Consider the following 15,627-nt stretch of genomic DNA (forward strand, 5'->3'; position numbering starts at 1 on the left):
TTCTAGATACTCATTTGTTGACTGCATATCAGTATATGTGTCTGCCACCTACCAGGTCCTGGATGAATACAGATTTGAGGAAATCTAGAGAAGCAGCTCAGGTTGTAAACAGTGATACAGGGTACTCTGGGAGCCAGGGAGAAGAAATGTCTGATTCCACCTTGGACAGCTTACAGTGGAAATAAGTTTCTGCCTAACAGCAAGTCAAGGAAAGGCATTCTAGGCAGACATTTGCTAAGCCTGGAGACTTAAGTGAGCGCAGCAAGTTAGGGGAGCACTTGGGATCACGTGTGAGAGGGGGGGAAGGGGAAGCCAGAAGCGTATTGGCCAGTTTTAGTTTCCTATTCCTCAGCTGCCTGTGACTGAGCGAATGATGTTCATTCTTGTAGGCCAGGAAAAGGCCTAAGCAAGAAAGCTGTATCTTGAAATGTCAATTCACCAGCCTTCCCTCACTTTGATGGCTTTTGCCAATACCCCTGAAACTTAATATGCATAAATGTCTTGTGCTTGGACTTCGAGTTCACTCCCAGAGTACAGGACAATAGCCATTTTTGGATGACCACAAACTTACCCTGGGCTGCGAGGAGCCTCCGACTCCCCAAGAACGGACGCCATTGTAGTGACTTCTGTGGAGCCTCAGACCCCAGGCAAGCAGCAGGGGAGGACTGCCAAACTGGGTCCTGGCCTGGCAGCATCTGGGCACAGTGCTCAGGTCTGGGTCCAAGTGCTACTTTTCAGGGAAGAGATGGATAAAATCTGGAGGGTGTCCAGGGGCAATGGCCTAGAAATCATCGTACAAAGAGTAAAACTAAAAAGAAGGGTGAGAGAGCTGCCTTTAGTTATTTTCACGGATTTCTTGAGGCAGGGGAGGAGGGGGTGTCTTATTCTGGGTTGTGGCAGTGGATTGGATGGAACTTAGAGGGAGACTAATTTGGCTCAATGCCAGAAATCATCTTTAAGCATTTTTCTCCCCCCCACCCCCAAATTACATCATGCTATGAGATGATTTTGACCAAAAAATGGAAATATTTTGACAGAAACAAGATAACCATCTTCACCTGTGGAAATGCTGTCGTGAAGAGTCCTTGACTGAAGGGACAGTTGGACCTCTAGAGCTGCTTCCGTCTTTAAATTTGATGGAATTTTAGCATCCGTTCTATTTTTTAAATATCTGATTCTGTCCTGCCTTTGTCCCCCTTACTTTTACATTAACTCAGTTAATTGTGAATTTTCTTATTTTTTAGTATCTGACCAAAAGAATACCACAGAATCCACGGTATCAGCATATCAAGTCAAGACTGGATACTGGTGAGTAAATCTTAGACAATTAAAACTTAAAAAAAAAAATCCCATAACAAATTACTGGCAAGAAACAAGCTGTTATATCTGCTGTCAGTCAAAGCTCAAGGTTTCTCACATTCCAGCCCAATGGACTTCCAGGTTCAGGCTCTATCTTTGAAAGCTTTTTTTTTTTTTCCTTCAGATTATCAGTAAAAGTTTCTATTTATATAACTTAGCTTCTTATAAATTGAAAAACTGATAAAAACCTCATTCAACAAATTACAAGGCTGAGGCTAAATAAATACCCCTAAATAAATAAATAAATAAATAAATAAGCAAACCTCTCTTTTGAAACACTTCAAGTATATTCCTTTAAACTTGGAATAATAGATAGTATCTGTCTACATTTGTTCAATTCAGTACTTGCCGAGTACCAACTACATGCAAAGTTATGGACTACGGGACATAGAAAGATGATTGTAAATTGTGAATTTTGTGGTCAAAGAGCTTAACCACTCCCCGGATCCCTAGTGGATTTGCAGGCTTTCGAGATTTTGATTTGTTTCGTTTTTCAACCATTCAAAGTCCTTTGTGGCAAATCCATTCTATTGAGAAGGTTTTGCTAGTGGATTGGGGCACCACATGCCTTTGGCAGTGCTGAATTTGCCACTGGTAACCTGAGGACAACCAAGGAGATATAGACAAGATATTGACTTGGTTTGAATCTCATTCATTTTGTCTTTCCCTTCCTCCAGTCTCCTTCGAAATTACTGTCTTCCATTATGCAAGCTTGCTCATATAAAATGAACTTCAATTGAATGTTTTAAATGAGCCACCTTTGCAGATACAATTTCTTGGGACCTTTCTTTCAAACATTTCCAAGCTGTATAGATATTTATCCTTGCAAATATCCTGTTTGACAGTAGGTAGAAAATTTTATCTCCGTTTTTGAGGAGGAGGAAATTGTGACACAGAGATTGTGTCATTTACTTGAAGTTCAATAAAAGGAGACTGAACAAGGGTTTGAACACAGGGTGCAGAAGTCAGTGGTATATCAGAAGACCTGGTGTGAAGCCTGGCCACTGTCTCTTCAGCCAGCTGCCCCAGCTTTTCCCTGAGCCTCATTCCTTCTACCACAAATGCCTTCAATTCCTCCATCTTTACCTGCCCCCCCCCCCCTTAACTGTACCTGTGACCCACTCCTCTGGAATAAGCTATTCTGTGAAGGAAGCACTTTGGTTAAAAATGCCATATATTTTTTCTGAGGGGTCCAGATAACATTTAAAAGGCAACTATAAAGGAATGCATTTCTTTTAGAACCTTCTTAAAATGAAAATTTTTAAGAGCTGAGGTTTATTTCAGATACATAAGTTTGTCTGTATCTTCATAGATTTTTCCCCTGGAAATTGAATTGGGATTTGTGAATGAAAACCCATTTCTTTCCCTTCCATTCCTCAATTCATAACTAAAATTTGACTTAATAATAAATAGTACCTGAAATTAATTTCCTCTTTTTTTTTAGTATATGTGCTGCCGAAGCGAGCACAATTTCCTCTTTTTTTTTAAATTGAGATACTTAAGTCTGCTTTTTGTAATTCATAGTAATTGCCTATAGCCGTTTATATCCCTGGATTTTTAAACTAGTGTTTTGCTAATTAAACTTTTTATTTTGAAGTAATTATGGATTCACAATTTTAAGAAATCATGCAGAGAGTTTCCGTGTACCCTTTACCCAGTTTCCCATACTGACATCTTATGGAAACTATATAGTATAATAACCATGATACTGACATTGACACATACAAGTCTAAATACAGAACATTTCCAGCACTGCAGGGATCCCTCACGTTGTCCTTTTAAAGGCATATCCGCTTTCTACCCTCACCCCCTCCTTGACCCCTGACATCCACTAATCTGTTCTTTAATTCTATGATTTTGTCATTTCACAGATGCTATATAAATGGAATCATACAATATGCAACTTTTTTTTTAATTGGCTTTGCACTCTGCATAATTCTGTGGGGATTCATTAAGGTTGTTGCATTTATTAACTGATACCTTTTAATTTATTGAGTAGTATTCCCATGGTATGGAAGTGCCACAGTTTAACCATTTATCCATTGAAGGAAGTCTGGATTGTTTCCACTTTCTAAGTCTTACCTATACAGGTGCTATAAACATTCATGTTTTGATTTTTGTTTGAATATAAGCCTTCATTTCTCCCAGATAAACGTCCAGAAGTCCAATTACTGGGTGAGATGATAGTTGCATTTGCAGGTTTTTTTTTTTTTTTTAAGATTTTATTTATTTATTTGACAGACAGAGACCACACGTAGGCAGAGAGGCAGGCAGAGAGAGGAGGAAGCAGGCTCCCCGCCAAGCAGAGAGCCCGATGCGGGGTTCGATCCCAGGACCCCGAGATCATGACCTGAGCCGAAGGCAGCGGCTTAATCCACTGAGCCACCCAGGTGCCCCGCATTTGCAGTTTTTTAAGGAACTGCCAAACTGTTTTCCAGAGTAGCTAGACCATTTTACCTTCTTCCCAGCAATGAATGAATACTCCAATTTCCCCACATCCTCAGCAGCATTTGGTGGTGTTACCATTTTTAATTTTAGCCATTCTGCTAGATGAGTAGTGACATATCACTGCCGTTTTGATGTGTTTCCCTGATGGCTAATGATGTTGAACAGCTCTTCATCTACTTATTTGCCATCTGTATATCTGACTCAGTGAAGTATCTCTTCATGTCTTTGCCTGTGTTCTGATTGGATTGTTTGCTTTTTAACTGAATGTGGAGTGTTCTTTATAGATTTGAGCTACTGGTCCTTTGTTGGATGCATGGTTTGCAAATATTTTCTCCAGTCTGTAGCTTGTCTTTTCATTTTCCTGGCAGGGTCTTTGAAGAGCCTAAGTTTTTAATTGTGGTGAAGTCCTTTGTATCAGGTTTCCTTTTCTGGATCATGCTTTTGCTGTCAAGTCTAAGAATTCTTTTCCGAGACTAGATCCCAGAAATTTTCTGTCGAAGTTTTTTCCTAAAAGTTTTATAGTTTCAGGTTTTACACATAAGTCAACAATACACTTTGATAAAATAAATTGAAAAAATAAGAAACAAAAAGAGAGAGCACGTGGGTTACTCATTTGGTTAAGCTTCTGCCTTTGGCTCAGGTCATGATTCCAGAGTCCTGGGATTGACTCCCGCATAGGGCTTCCTGCTCAGTGGAGAGGCTGCTTCTTCCTCTCCCTCTGCTCCTCACCTCTGCTCCTGCTCTCGCTCGCTCACTCTCAAATAAATAAATAATAAAAATACAAAAAGAGAAAACAAAACATTTTGAGGTGATTACTGTACAAGATATGCAGCTTAGATCAGAGTTAACTTTTTGCTTATGGATGTCTAGTTACTCTACCTCCATTTGCTAAAAGCCTGCCTTTCCTCCATTGAATTTTGCATGTTCGCCATTGTCAGACAACAGTTTAGCATATTTATTTGTATCCATTTCTGGGTTCTCTCTTCTGTTCCATTGATCTATGTGTCTGTCCTACCACTATCTCACAGGCTTGATTAAAATTGGTTAGACTGATCACTCCCACTTTCTTTCTCTTTACAAATTATTTTAGCTATTCTAATTCCTTTGCTTTTCCATGTAAATTTTAGAATAATCTCATTTACATTTACAAAAAAAGCATCGCTCTGATTTTTTTTTTTTTAAGATTTTATTTATTTATTTGACAGACTGAGATCACAAGTTGGCAGAAAGGCAGGCAGAGAGAGAGGGGGATGCAGGCTCTCTGCTGGGCAGAGAACCTGATGCGGGACTCGATCCCAGGACCCTGAGATCATGACCTGAGCCAAAGGCAGAGGCTTTAACCCACTGAGCCACCTAGGCGCCCCTGCTCTGATTTTGATAGGAGTTGCATTGAACCCATATACCAATTTAGGAAAAAACTGACATCTTTACTGTGTCGAATTTTCCAGTCCATTACTATAGTACACTAGTCCCCCACCCCCCTGCTGCCCCCCATCTTCCAGTTTCAGTTACCCATGGTCATCTGCAGTCTGGAAGCAGACACTCCTCCTCTTGATGTATCTCAGAAGGTCACTAGTAGTTTTCGTGCTACGTTACAACGCCTGTGTCATTTACTTACTTCTCATCAGGCATTTTATTATCTCACATCATCACAAGAAGAAGAGTTTAAGATGTTTTGAGAAACAGAGAGACCACTTTCCCATAACTTTTATTGTAGTATGTATTATAATTTTTCTTTTTTATTATGTTATTATTGTTAATCTCTTACTGTGCCTAATTTATAAATTAAACTTTATAGTTTAGTAGGCATGTTAGTGTAGGGAAAACAGTACATACAGGGTCTGGTACTATCTGTGGTTGCAGGTGTCCATGAGGGGGGACAGATTGCAGCGTAAGTATCCTGTCTCAGATTTACATGTCTGTTAGATTTACACCTAAGTATTTCATTTTTTTGTTTAGCAATTGTAATTGGTATTATCTTTTTAATTTTGGTGTCATTGTGTTCATTGCTAATGTATAGAAGTTGCAGCTGATTTTTATATGTTTCTCCTGAATCCTAGGACTTTGCTAAATTCACTTATTAGGTACAAGAAGAGTTTGTTTGTTTATTGGGGTTTTTTGTTTGTTTGTTTTGTTTTTTGTTTGTTTGGTTTTTTCGGTAGATACCTTGGGCTTTTCTCTGTAGACAGTGATGTCATTTGCAAAAAAGAAGTTTTATTTATTCCTTTCCAGTCTGTGTATGTGTTTTATTTCCTTTTATTGCCTTATATTGCACTGGCTAGGACTTCCAGAATATGTGAAGTAAGAGTGATGAGAGTAAACATCCTGTCTTTTCCCTGATCTTAGGGGGAACGCATTCAGTCTTTCGTCATCAAGTATAACATTAGCTGTATCTGACTGAAGAAGTTTCCTCCTATTCCTATTTTTCTGAGAATTTTCCATCATGAATGACTATAAAATTTTAATAAATGGTTTTACTGCATCAAGTGATATAATTATATGATTTTGTCTTTAGCTGGTTAATATGGTGGATTACCTTGATTTGCAAATATTGTACTATTGCTGCATCCATGGACTAAACCTCACTTAGTCATGGTGTGTAATTCTTGTTAACTATTGCTCAGTTCTGTTTATTATTTGGCTAAAGATTTTTGTGTCTATATTAATGACGTGCATTAGTTTGTAATTTTTTGGCAGTGGGGGGGCTGTCTTTGTCTAGTTTTAGTAGCAGGGTAACACTGGCATCATAAAATGAGTCGGAAAGTATTTCCTCGTGTTCTGTTTTTGGGAAGAGATTGTGTATTATGAATTGTACACTTAAAAACGGTGACTTTTAGTGGCACCTGGGTGGCTCAGTTGGTTAAGCATCCGACTCTTGATTTTGGCTTGGGTTATGATCTCAGGATTGTGAGATCGAATCTGGTATTGGACTCTGAGCTGGTCCTGGAGCCTGCTTGAGATTCCCCCTTCCCCTCGCCCTCTGCCCCTTGCTCCCCCACCCTACTCCCACTGATATTATCTCCTCTCTAAAAAATAAATAAATAAATAAAATTTAAATTAAAAGGTGACTTTTGTCATATGTAAATTATACCTCAATTTAAGAAAATAAGACACCATTAGAAAAAATATTGAATAGAAAACAAAAAACCTTGGTGTTAATTGTTATTAATTGGTTAATTGGTGTTAATTCTTTCTTAACCATTTGGTAGAATTCTCTAGTAAAACCATCTAAACCTAGACATTTCCTTCCTGAGAGTTTTTAAATTTTGAATTTATTTTTTCATAGTTATGGGGCTATTCAAATTATTTGTTTCCTATTGAGTGAGTTGTGGTAGTTTGTGTGTTTTGAGGAATTAGTATGTTTCATCCAAGTTTTCAAATTCATGTGTGTAGGACTGTAATCTTCACTTATCATCCTTCTGTTGTCTGAAGTGCTAGGCCCTGTTTCATTCCTGAAACTGCTCATTTGTGTCTCTTCCCTTTTTTCTTTGCTGTGGATTTGTCCATTTTACTGATACTTGTGAAGAACAAGCACGTGGTGTTTAAAATTTCATTGATTTTTGCTTTCATTATTGTTCCTTCCTTCTGCTTTGGGTTTATTTGTTCTTCTGTTTCTAGGTTGTTGAGGGTGGGAACTTAGCTTATTGTTTTAAGACTTTTCCTCTTTTTTAATGCCTATAGTTAGTGCTGTAAATTTCTCAACACTGCTTTAGCTGTGTCCCACAAATTTTGATATGTTGTATTTTCATTTTCATTCAGTTCAGTGTACCTTTTTATTTCCTTTGAGACTATCTTTCTGACACATGAATTATTCAGAAGTGTGGTATTTCATTTACAAGGGTTTGGAGATTTTCCTGTTATTTTGATTTCCCGTTTGATCCTATTGTGGTTGAAGAACACACTGTTTCGATTTTTTAATAAATTGTACTGATGGGGGGACGGTTGGGTGGCTCAGTCAGTTAAGTGTCTGCCTTAGGCTTAGGTCATGATCTACTCCTGAGATCCAGCCCCATGTCAGGCGCTTTGCTCAGCAGGGAGTCTGCTTCTGCCTCTGCCTCTGCCCCTCCCCCTGTTCATGCTCTCTCTCTCTCAAATAAATAAATAAAATCTTTTTAAAATACCTTTAAATTAGCTTTAACATTGATATTCATTTTATTGCTCAGGATATGGTCTATCTTGGCATTTATTCCATAGGCACTTGAAAAAACGTACATATGCATGTTTTTGCTTCTTCATAATTTTCTTCTTTCCTTAGGTTTCAAGATTCCTTCTTCCCCTTTCCTTTCCTTTTTTAAAAATACTTTTAAAAAAGGATTTTATTTTATGTAATGTCTACAACCAATGTGGGGCTCAAACTCACAACCCCAAGATCACACACTCCACTGACTGAGCCAGCCAAGTGTCCCAACTTTTCCTTTTTGATTAGAGAACTTTCTTTAGCTGTTCTTTAGGGTAGGTCTGCTGGTAAACAGACTCTCTGAGTTTCCTTTCATCTGCAAAATGTCTTGATCTCCTTTCATTCCTGAGGGGAATTTTCTCTGAGTGTGGGAGCCTAGGTTGACAATTACTTTCTTTAAGCCCTTGAAAAATACTGTGCCCCTTTCTTCTAGCTGCCATGATTTCTGATGAGGAATCTGCTCTCATTTGAACTGTTTTTCCCATGTAGGTAAGGTGTCATGTTTTTTTTTGTTCTTGCTGCTTTCAAGGTTCTTCTTTTCTTTAGTTTTCAGAAGTTTGATTATGATGTATCTTGGTGTGGGTTTCTTTGGGTTTATCCTATTTGGCATTCACTGGGCTTCTATGTACATCTATAGTTTCATGTTTCTTGTCAAATTTGGGAAGTCTTCAGCCATCATATCTTTGAGTACTTTCCCATCCCCACCTCCTTGATCCTCTTTTTGGTGCTTTGATGGGACCTCATCATAGCCCAGGAAGGATAGAAATCAAGCCCCCCCCAACCACCCCCCACTCCCCTCCCCACCACTCTAACATTTGCTGACAGGTGAGGGTGGTGTTTGGTTGGAGTAAAGCAATTATTGTCTGACAGTTTTCTGGCTTGCTAGGCTGCCCCTTCCCCAGTCCTTTGGGTGGAGCCAGCAGGCTTTTATTGGGGATTTATTTTTTCCTGTCTGTCCATTGATGTTTCTGGGTTGCTGGCTTCTTTAGCTCCAAGTCTAAGATATATGAGGCAAACAAACAGGCAAGACAGATAAAACAAAAAGCCAAGTAACTCAACTATCATGCCATTTCTTGGGTCCTGAGGTCCCTACCCAGTCTGCCCTCCTGTCTCCAACCTATCAAGTCTTCTTTTGTATTTTATGTATAATGTCCAGGGCTTTTTTTTTTTAATCAGTCTTTTTTTATAATTGATATATTATTGTCTTAAATTGAGATTTAATTTACATACCATAAAATTCATACTTTTAAGCAGTTCAGAAGTTTTTAGTACATTCACAAAGTTGTGACTCCATCATCATTCTAATTGCAGAACATTTTTGTCATCCCAAAAAAGAAAGCCCATATCCAAGAGCAATTACCTCCCATTCCTTTCTTTTTCCAGTCCCTGAAAACCACCGGTCTACTTACTGTATCCATAGTTTGCCTATTCTGAACATTTCACATAAGTGGAATCATGTAATATGTAGCCTTTTGTGTCTGGCTTCTTTCAGTTAGCATAATGGGTTCAAGGTCTGTCTGTGTTGTAACATGTATCAATACTTCATTATTTTTTACTGCCAAATAATATTCTATTATAAATATATTCCACATTTTGTTTACCCACTTGTCAATTAATGGACATTTGGGTTGTTTATACTTTTTAGCCACAATGCTGCTATAAACATTAATGTACAAATTTTTGTGTGAACATATGCTTTTAATTCTCTTGGTTATATACCTAGGAGTCACATAGCACCATATGTGACTGTGTTTAATTTTTTGAGGAACTGCTAAACTGTTTTCCAAAGCAGCTGCGCTACTTTGCATCCTCACCAGTAATGTACGAGGGCTCTTTTTCTCCACATCCTTGATGATGCTTATTACTGTCCATCATTTTGATTATATTCATCTTTGTGGATATGAGTGGTATCGCATTGTGGTTTTGATTTGCATTTTCCTAATGACTAATGATGTTGAGAACCTTTTTATGTGCTTACTGGCATTTGTGTATCTCCTATAGAGAAATACCTATTCAGATCATTGGTCCAGTTTGTATTTGTTGTTGTTTTTTTCCTATTGCTGTGTAATAAGAGTTCTTTTACATAGACTGGATCCTAGACCCTTATCAGAAATATAATTTGCAAATACCTTCTCCCATTTTGTGGGTTGTCCAGTGTTTTTGTTGTACTTAGCTGAAGGAGTAAAGTACATCTACCTCATCTTCCTGGAGTCATAAGTCTCCCAGACTAGTTTTAGAATAGCTTTTGGAAGGTCCAAAGTGTACTTCATTGCTTAAAACTCGGTATTTTAAAGTCAGTGTGGGACTATGCTAGTGTTCAATTTTTGTTGTTGTTGTTGTTGTTTCAAACTTAGACATGATTTTGAAGTCAATTTCAGGGGAGGGTTTTAATGGTTTTTCCTATGACTTACCTCCTGTGTATTCAGAGAAAGTTTCCACTTGGTGTGCCATGGCCTATTGGTTATGTGCCGTGATACATGTCCCCTTAGCTCTCTGGGTAGCCATCAGGGCCCAGGGCACCCAGCATGTACACCAGCATTTTGTTCAAATATTATCATTTATATGTGTACCGACAGGTGCAAAGGGTGAGGAGTCCTGGTTAAGAGAGCACAAGAATAACCTTATAGCCCCCTGAGAGTAAGGAGCCCCTGTCTATGGTATGTTTTTAAGCTCTGCAGTCAGAGCAGTGGAAATAGGGCCAGGTGTGAGTGAGCATTCCTCGTTTCTAGGCAAAACAGATGGGTCTTTAATCTTTTCTTACCAAACAGTGAGCAATTCAGACTTAATCACAAGGAATCAAGAATTGCATGGTGTCTCCGGTCTTCCCCCAGATCACCTCCTGAGTTCTTCAAAGACTGCTGTCTTCTTCCTGGGTAAAGATTATTTTTGTCTTCTATGCTTCTGACTCTACTTCTCCGATAAACTCAAACACTGCTGTATAGCCACGCTAGAAACAGCAGAATCATTTTGAACTTCAAATATTTCTTTTGTTCCATAGGTGCCTGGGTGTCTCTTACCGGCTCCCCAGCCTTGCCAGCCAGTGCCATGAATGGATTATGCTTCTGATGAAATCCCTGACGGCGTTTTGTTCGGTCTCCACCGCAGGGTTCTGGTGTATTCTCAAGCACCGTTTCTGGGTTTCCGTTCTGCAGCACCACAGGCTGATGAAGGGACACTTTCCAAACCACAGGGCTCTCCCTTTGTCAGTGTCCTGCACTCTTTCATCGCCTGCATTAGCCTGTCATTTCAGTCTCTAGCCAATCTAATTTCAAATGTCTTCAGTTTTCTAAAATTCTGTAGATTTTTCTCCACTGTGCCTCTTCGGGCCTTATTTTCAATTTTTTTAAAAATTCATATTACTCTTGTTATTGCCACACAAACTAGTCATTTTCTTTTTTTTCTTTTTTAGCCTCTACTCTGTCTGAGTATTTGCTAATATTTGCTTGATCTTAAGCACTCAAACTCATTACAGACAAGGTACTCTTCACTTTTATTTAGTATTTAATTCTGTTTCTTATATCAGAGGAAGAAATGTATGTAAAAGCCTTTTATAAACCAGAAAGCACTATACACTCATATAACTTACTGAGATTAACAAAGGACCGCTGTGCTTCTTTTCACGCTTTCTGCTCCTTCTGAGCCAAAGAACTTCTCGGTAGAGGAGGGAAATATTGAAGAAAAATAAAGCAATGGAGTTGTCTCTTAGCAACTGAGTTCGTGCCTTATAAATCTTGCCCACTTTAGATTGCTGCTGCTCAAAATCACTTGCTTTCTTTACTGGCTCAGTGCAAATAATGTTATTAAATTATAGGAAAACAAAGGGAAAAAAAATCTAACGAATGAGTCACTCCGTTTATTGACTGTGCTCTCTCTTGCGTAGCACTGTTGATGGAGTTGGGTTGTCTCTTGATTCTAATTGCAAAACTTTTTTATGTATATAAATACATATGTGTATATATATATATATAGAGAGAGAGAGAGAGAGATATGTGTATGTGTGTATAGGTATCTTTTTTGTAATTTAAAATATAAACTTAGGTAGAAGCTGAATGCCACCTTATACATTTCGAGGCTACCCAAGTCTTGAAATAATATGGATGTCACATAGATAGTACAAAACATAAACTGTGATAATGATCAACTTGTGCGTAGCTTAAAAAAAATCAAGTGTACAAAAACTCAAGCCAAATTGGGGGTGTGATAATTTGTGTTATAAAATAATTCATTATAAGCATTCTTCAGATAGTAGATCTTCATAGTATATTTCACTTAGCAAATAATTCCAAGTACCTTTTGTGCTAGACAATGGAAGAGATAAAGATTCCGTGCGTGTGTGTGTGTGTGTGTGTGTGTGTGTGTGTGTGTGTAAATGGTCTTTGGCTTTCACTATCAAAAGGTAGATAAGACTTGCACACAAATGAGGCAGTAGGATGATGAATTCCTTGTGGGTGGTGAGCTGAGTCTGTAGAAGTTCAGAGGAGTGAAAGGTCACTTCCAGCTGGGTGAGCTATTATGATTACATGGACAAGATGACATGTTAGAGAACAGAAGACTAACGGAGAGTTTGTCAAGTTTAGTAATTAAGGCAAGATTGAAGAGGCAGGTAAGACGTTAGCGCTTTCAGCTCTAGAACAAGGAGTTTAAACTTTAGTCAGGAAGCAATGGGGAGCCACTGACATTTTTTTTTTAATCAAAGTCTTGTCTCAGAAAATTTATCTAGCAGTAATGTGTAATTTCACTTAAAAGAACTGGTTTGCTGATAGTCTTTTATGCTCCTTTTGTATGAAACAAAGCTGCATTTATAAATAAGCCAATTACAGAGTTGATTCATTTCTAGTCTTTTTAGAAGGTAGTCAAAAGCCTGTTTTCAGATGCAATTAGATCCAGTAAGATAAACTGCGTAGTTAAGATAGAAGTATTCTATGAAATGGTATGAAATACGACATTTCATACTTTCTAAAGTCATTTTTAAGGATCTTTCATGGCAGGCATCCTAGTGTCTTTCTCCACCTGAAACAATGCAGAAATTCCCCATTTTCTCTATAACGAAAAGACCTTCTTATCGGTCGCCCTCTCAGATTTGTTCTTAATTTTACCAAATATTTGTATACCTCTTCAAAAGACTGCATTTGTCTGCCTTCTCCTTTAGTGGGAGAAACAGAAGGAGCGCAGGCCTACCTCACAGGGTTGATGTGAGGCCCCGCTGGTACAAAGACGAAGTGCTGGGTAAATACTCAGAAAATGCTGATAATTGATTGATTGAGAAATGGGCTTGGTGTTGTTTGGCTGTTGGTGGAAACCTCTCTAGACTGGAAATGCAATGTTTTAATAATAAAGACCATATAAGAAGCCTGGCTATTGTCTTCCATGTGTGGTGCGCCTCGGGGAGTTCAGAGCGTAAGATGGGTCCCACCTGCTACTATTGGGGAAATCACACTTCCTACATATTTACCTCACAGTGAAACAGTGTTTTTTAAAAGCAGCACACCCGAGAGAAGCAGTATATTCTCGTGAGCCATATTACAAACCAGGAGGTTGGGAACATTCAGCCCGGCTTAGTTACTCATTTGCTGTGTCACTGGACAAATGGGTGATCCTTTTTGTACCTCGGCCTCCATTTTTTTTTTTTTTTTAAGATCTTATTTATTTATGACAGAGATAGTGAGAGAGGTTACACAAGCAAGGGGGGAGCTGGAGAGGAAGAAGCAGGCTCCCCACTGAGCAGGGAGCCCTGAGAGGGGGTTCGATCCCAGGACCCCCTGGGATCATGACCGGAGCCGAAGGCAAACACTCAACCAACCGAGCCACCCAGGTCCCCCTGTACCTCAGCCTTCTGACGAGACTGCCTGAAGCTGCCAGGCCAAAAGAAGCTAACTGCTGGGTCAGCAACACACAAATATAGGGGACTCAGGAACACTCGTGACCAAAAGCTGTTATGTAAAATGGTTTAAGAATGAGGCGTTTGCCATGCCTTCTATCCCCACTGTATTGACCAGTGGGTTCCCACCTGAGGTCAAAGTTGCAAAGGGAGAAGGGTGTGTGTTGAGGAAGAATTCGTGGCTCCCACTCCAGAAATCTGGTCACATCTCAGGTCACTTCCAGCTGAAGAACCTAGAAAAGATCATGTTTGATGCTATGTTGGTCTGGGGTGCTGTTTGAATCTCTTAACCATTTTCAGGGTCTCTCCTGAGAAGTCTCAGGCCGTTCAGCAGCCCTGACTGCTGTCATGTCTCTCTGAGCTTTTGGAAGACCACAATCTGACTCTGGGGCTACACTGTGTCCTGCTGTCTCATCCTGATCCGGACAGTGTGTGTCTTCAGGTGGAAAAAAAAAAAAAAAAGATTAAGTGTTTTTAATGCAGTGGAATTTTATTCTCTGATGAATTTATTAGTAAAGATAAAATAACATGATGTAAGTTTTTTGTTTTGTTTTGTTTTGAAGATGTATTTTGGTTTCAGAGCAAGAATTTTCTCTACTTCTGACCTAAAACATGAAGAAAAGCTCAGGCTAGTCCTTAAAAAACATCAGTTCGTGCCATTAATTGAAAGCATTTCTTTTATCTAAAGTTGGGACTGAGTCGGACTAGCTCCTCCCAAAGCTTAAAAGTTAGCACAATATTCAAAATGAGAAACTTTGAAACAGTTTTCCCCTTTTTTGCTGTATCTTTCGAATGCCAGGCAGAGCTTGCTGTGTTGAATCAAATTGAAGCATGCCCAGTAAAAAATAATAGCCCCTGGCTTGGGAACTAGACCTTTAGTTCGTTCGGAAACCAAAAGGATCCTGGCCCAGTTTTAGTGTATGGAAACCATCCAAACCACCTTGGCTAGCCCCAGTATTGTAGAACCAGGCTATAGAACACGAGGGCTCAGTGCTCTCCGCAATGGTGGGAATCTGCTGTTATTGTTTAGCAGATCAAATCCATGATGAATACTAGGGCACAGACTGTGTGGTCTAGTTCAGGCTGCAACATCAGCAAGAAAAGTTGAAGACCAAGTTCAGGAAAGCAAGGGAAACCACAAAGACTAAGCAGAGGGCAAGGGCTTGCTTGGGTAGCCACAGCAGCACATTTTAGACATTCAGAGAGATCCTTGCTTCTTTCTTTCTCATTGGCACATTTTCCCCAACAGAAAGATTATGGGAGAATAAAGGGAGGAGAAAAGTCTTGACTCAAAAAGGGGAAAAAAAAAAAAGATTATATAAAGTGATCATTTGTATGGCCTGGGACTTCCTAGTGTTTACTGGGTGTGTACTCTTTGAATACATGTGACCAGTACTTTCCCCTTGATTCTTCATCGTTCAACGAGGCTATATAATCCAGAAGACTGTTAATGTGGCCCATTTACCTACTATGATTCCGTAAGAAGAGGATAGGAAGGCTTAGGGAATACTTGTACTCCATTCTGTTTTTACAGTGTTCACTCATTTTCTTCTACTAAAAGCCTGTTTTATTCTCTTTCTAGGTAACAGTATGACTAAATACATAGAGAAGCTAGAAGAAATCAAAAAAAGTGAGTAACACTATTGATGGTCTGCGATAATGGAGCCCTGAAGTTCTAGAAGTCGGTTATTAACAACCTTAGCCCCATCCTACAGCTGACAGGCATGGAGAGCTATGGGAGATGGGTGAGCCTGGCAGGTGCCAA

The 15,627-nt window shown here is 39.1% G+C and overlaps 1 protein-coding gene across 1 annotated transcript in view; it reads left to right on the forward strand.

Annotated features, from left to right (window-relative positions):
* Positions 1-15,627, forward strand: part of CEP41 (centrosomal protein 41) — a 48,982-nt gene that overhangs the window by 13,927 nt on the left and 19,428 nt on the right. The window contains exons 2-3 of the mRNA XM_046021631.1: positions 1,245-1,308; positions 15,445-15,492. Coding sequence (XP_045877587.1) covers positions 1,245-1,308; positions 15,445-15,492 — 112 coding nt within the window. The remainder of the gene's footprint in view (positions 1-1,244; positions 1,309-15,444; positions 15,493-15,627) is intronic.

The sequence above is a fragment of the Meles meles genome, chromosome 10 (genome assembly GCF_922984935.1).
Source record: "Meles meles chromosome 10, mMelMel3.1 paternal haplotype, whole genome shotgun sequence".
In the NCBI taxonomy this organism is placed as follows: Eukaryota; Metazoa; Chordata; class Mammalia; order Carnivora; family Mustelidae; genus Meles; species Meles meles.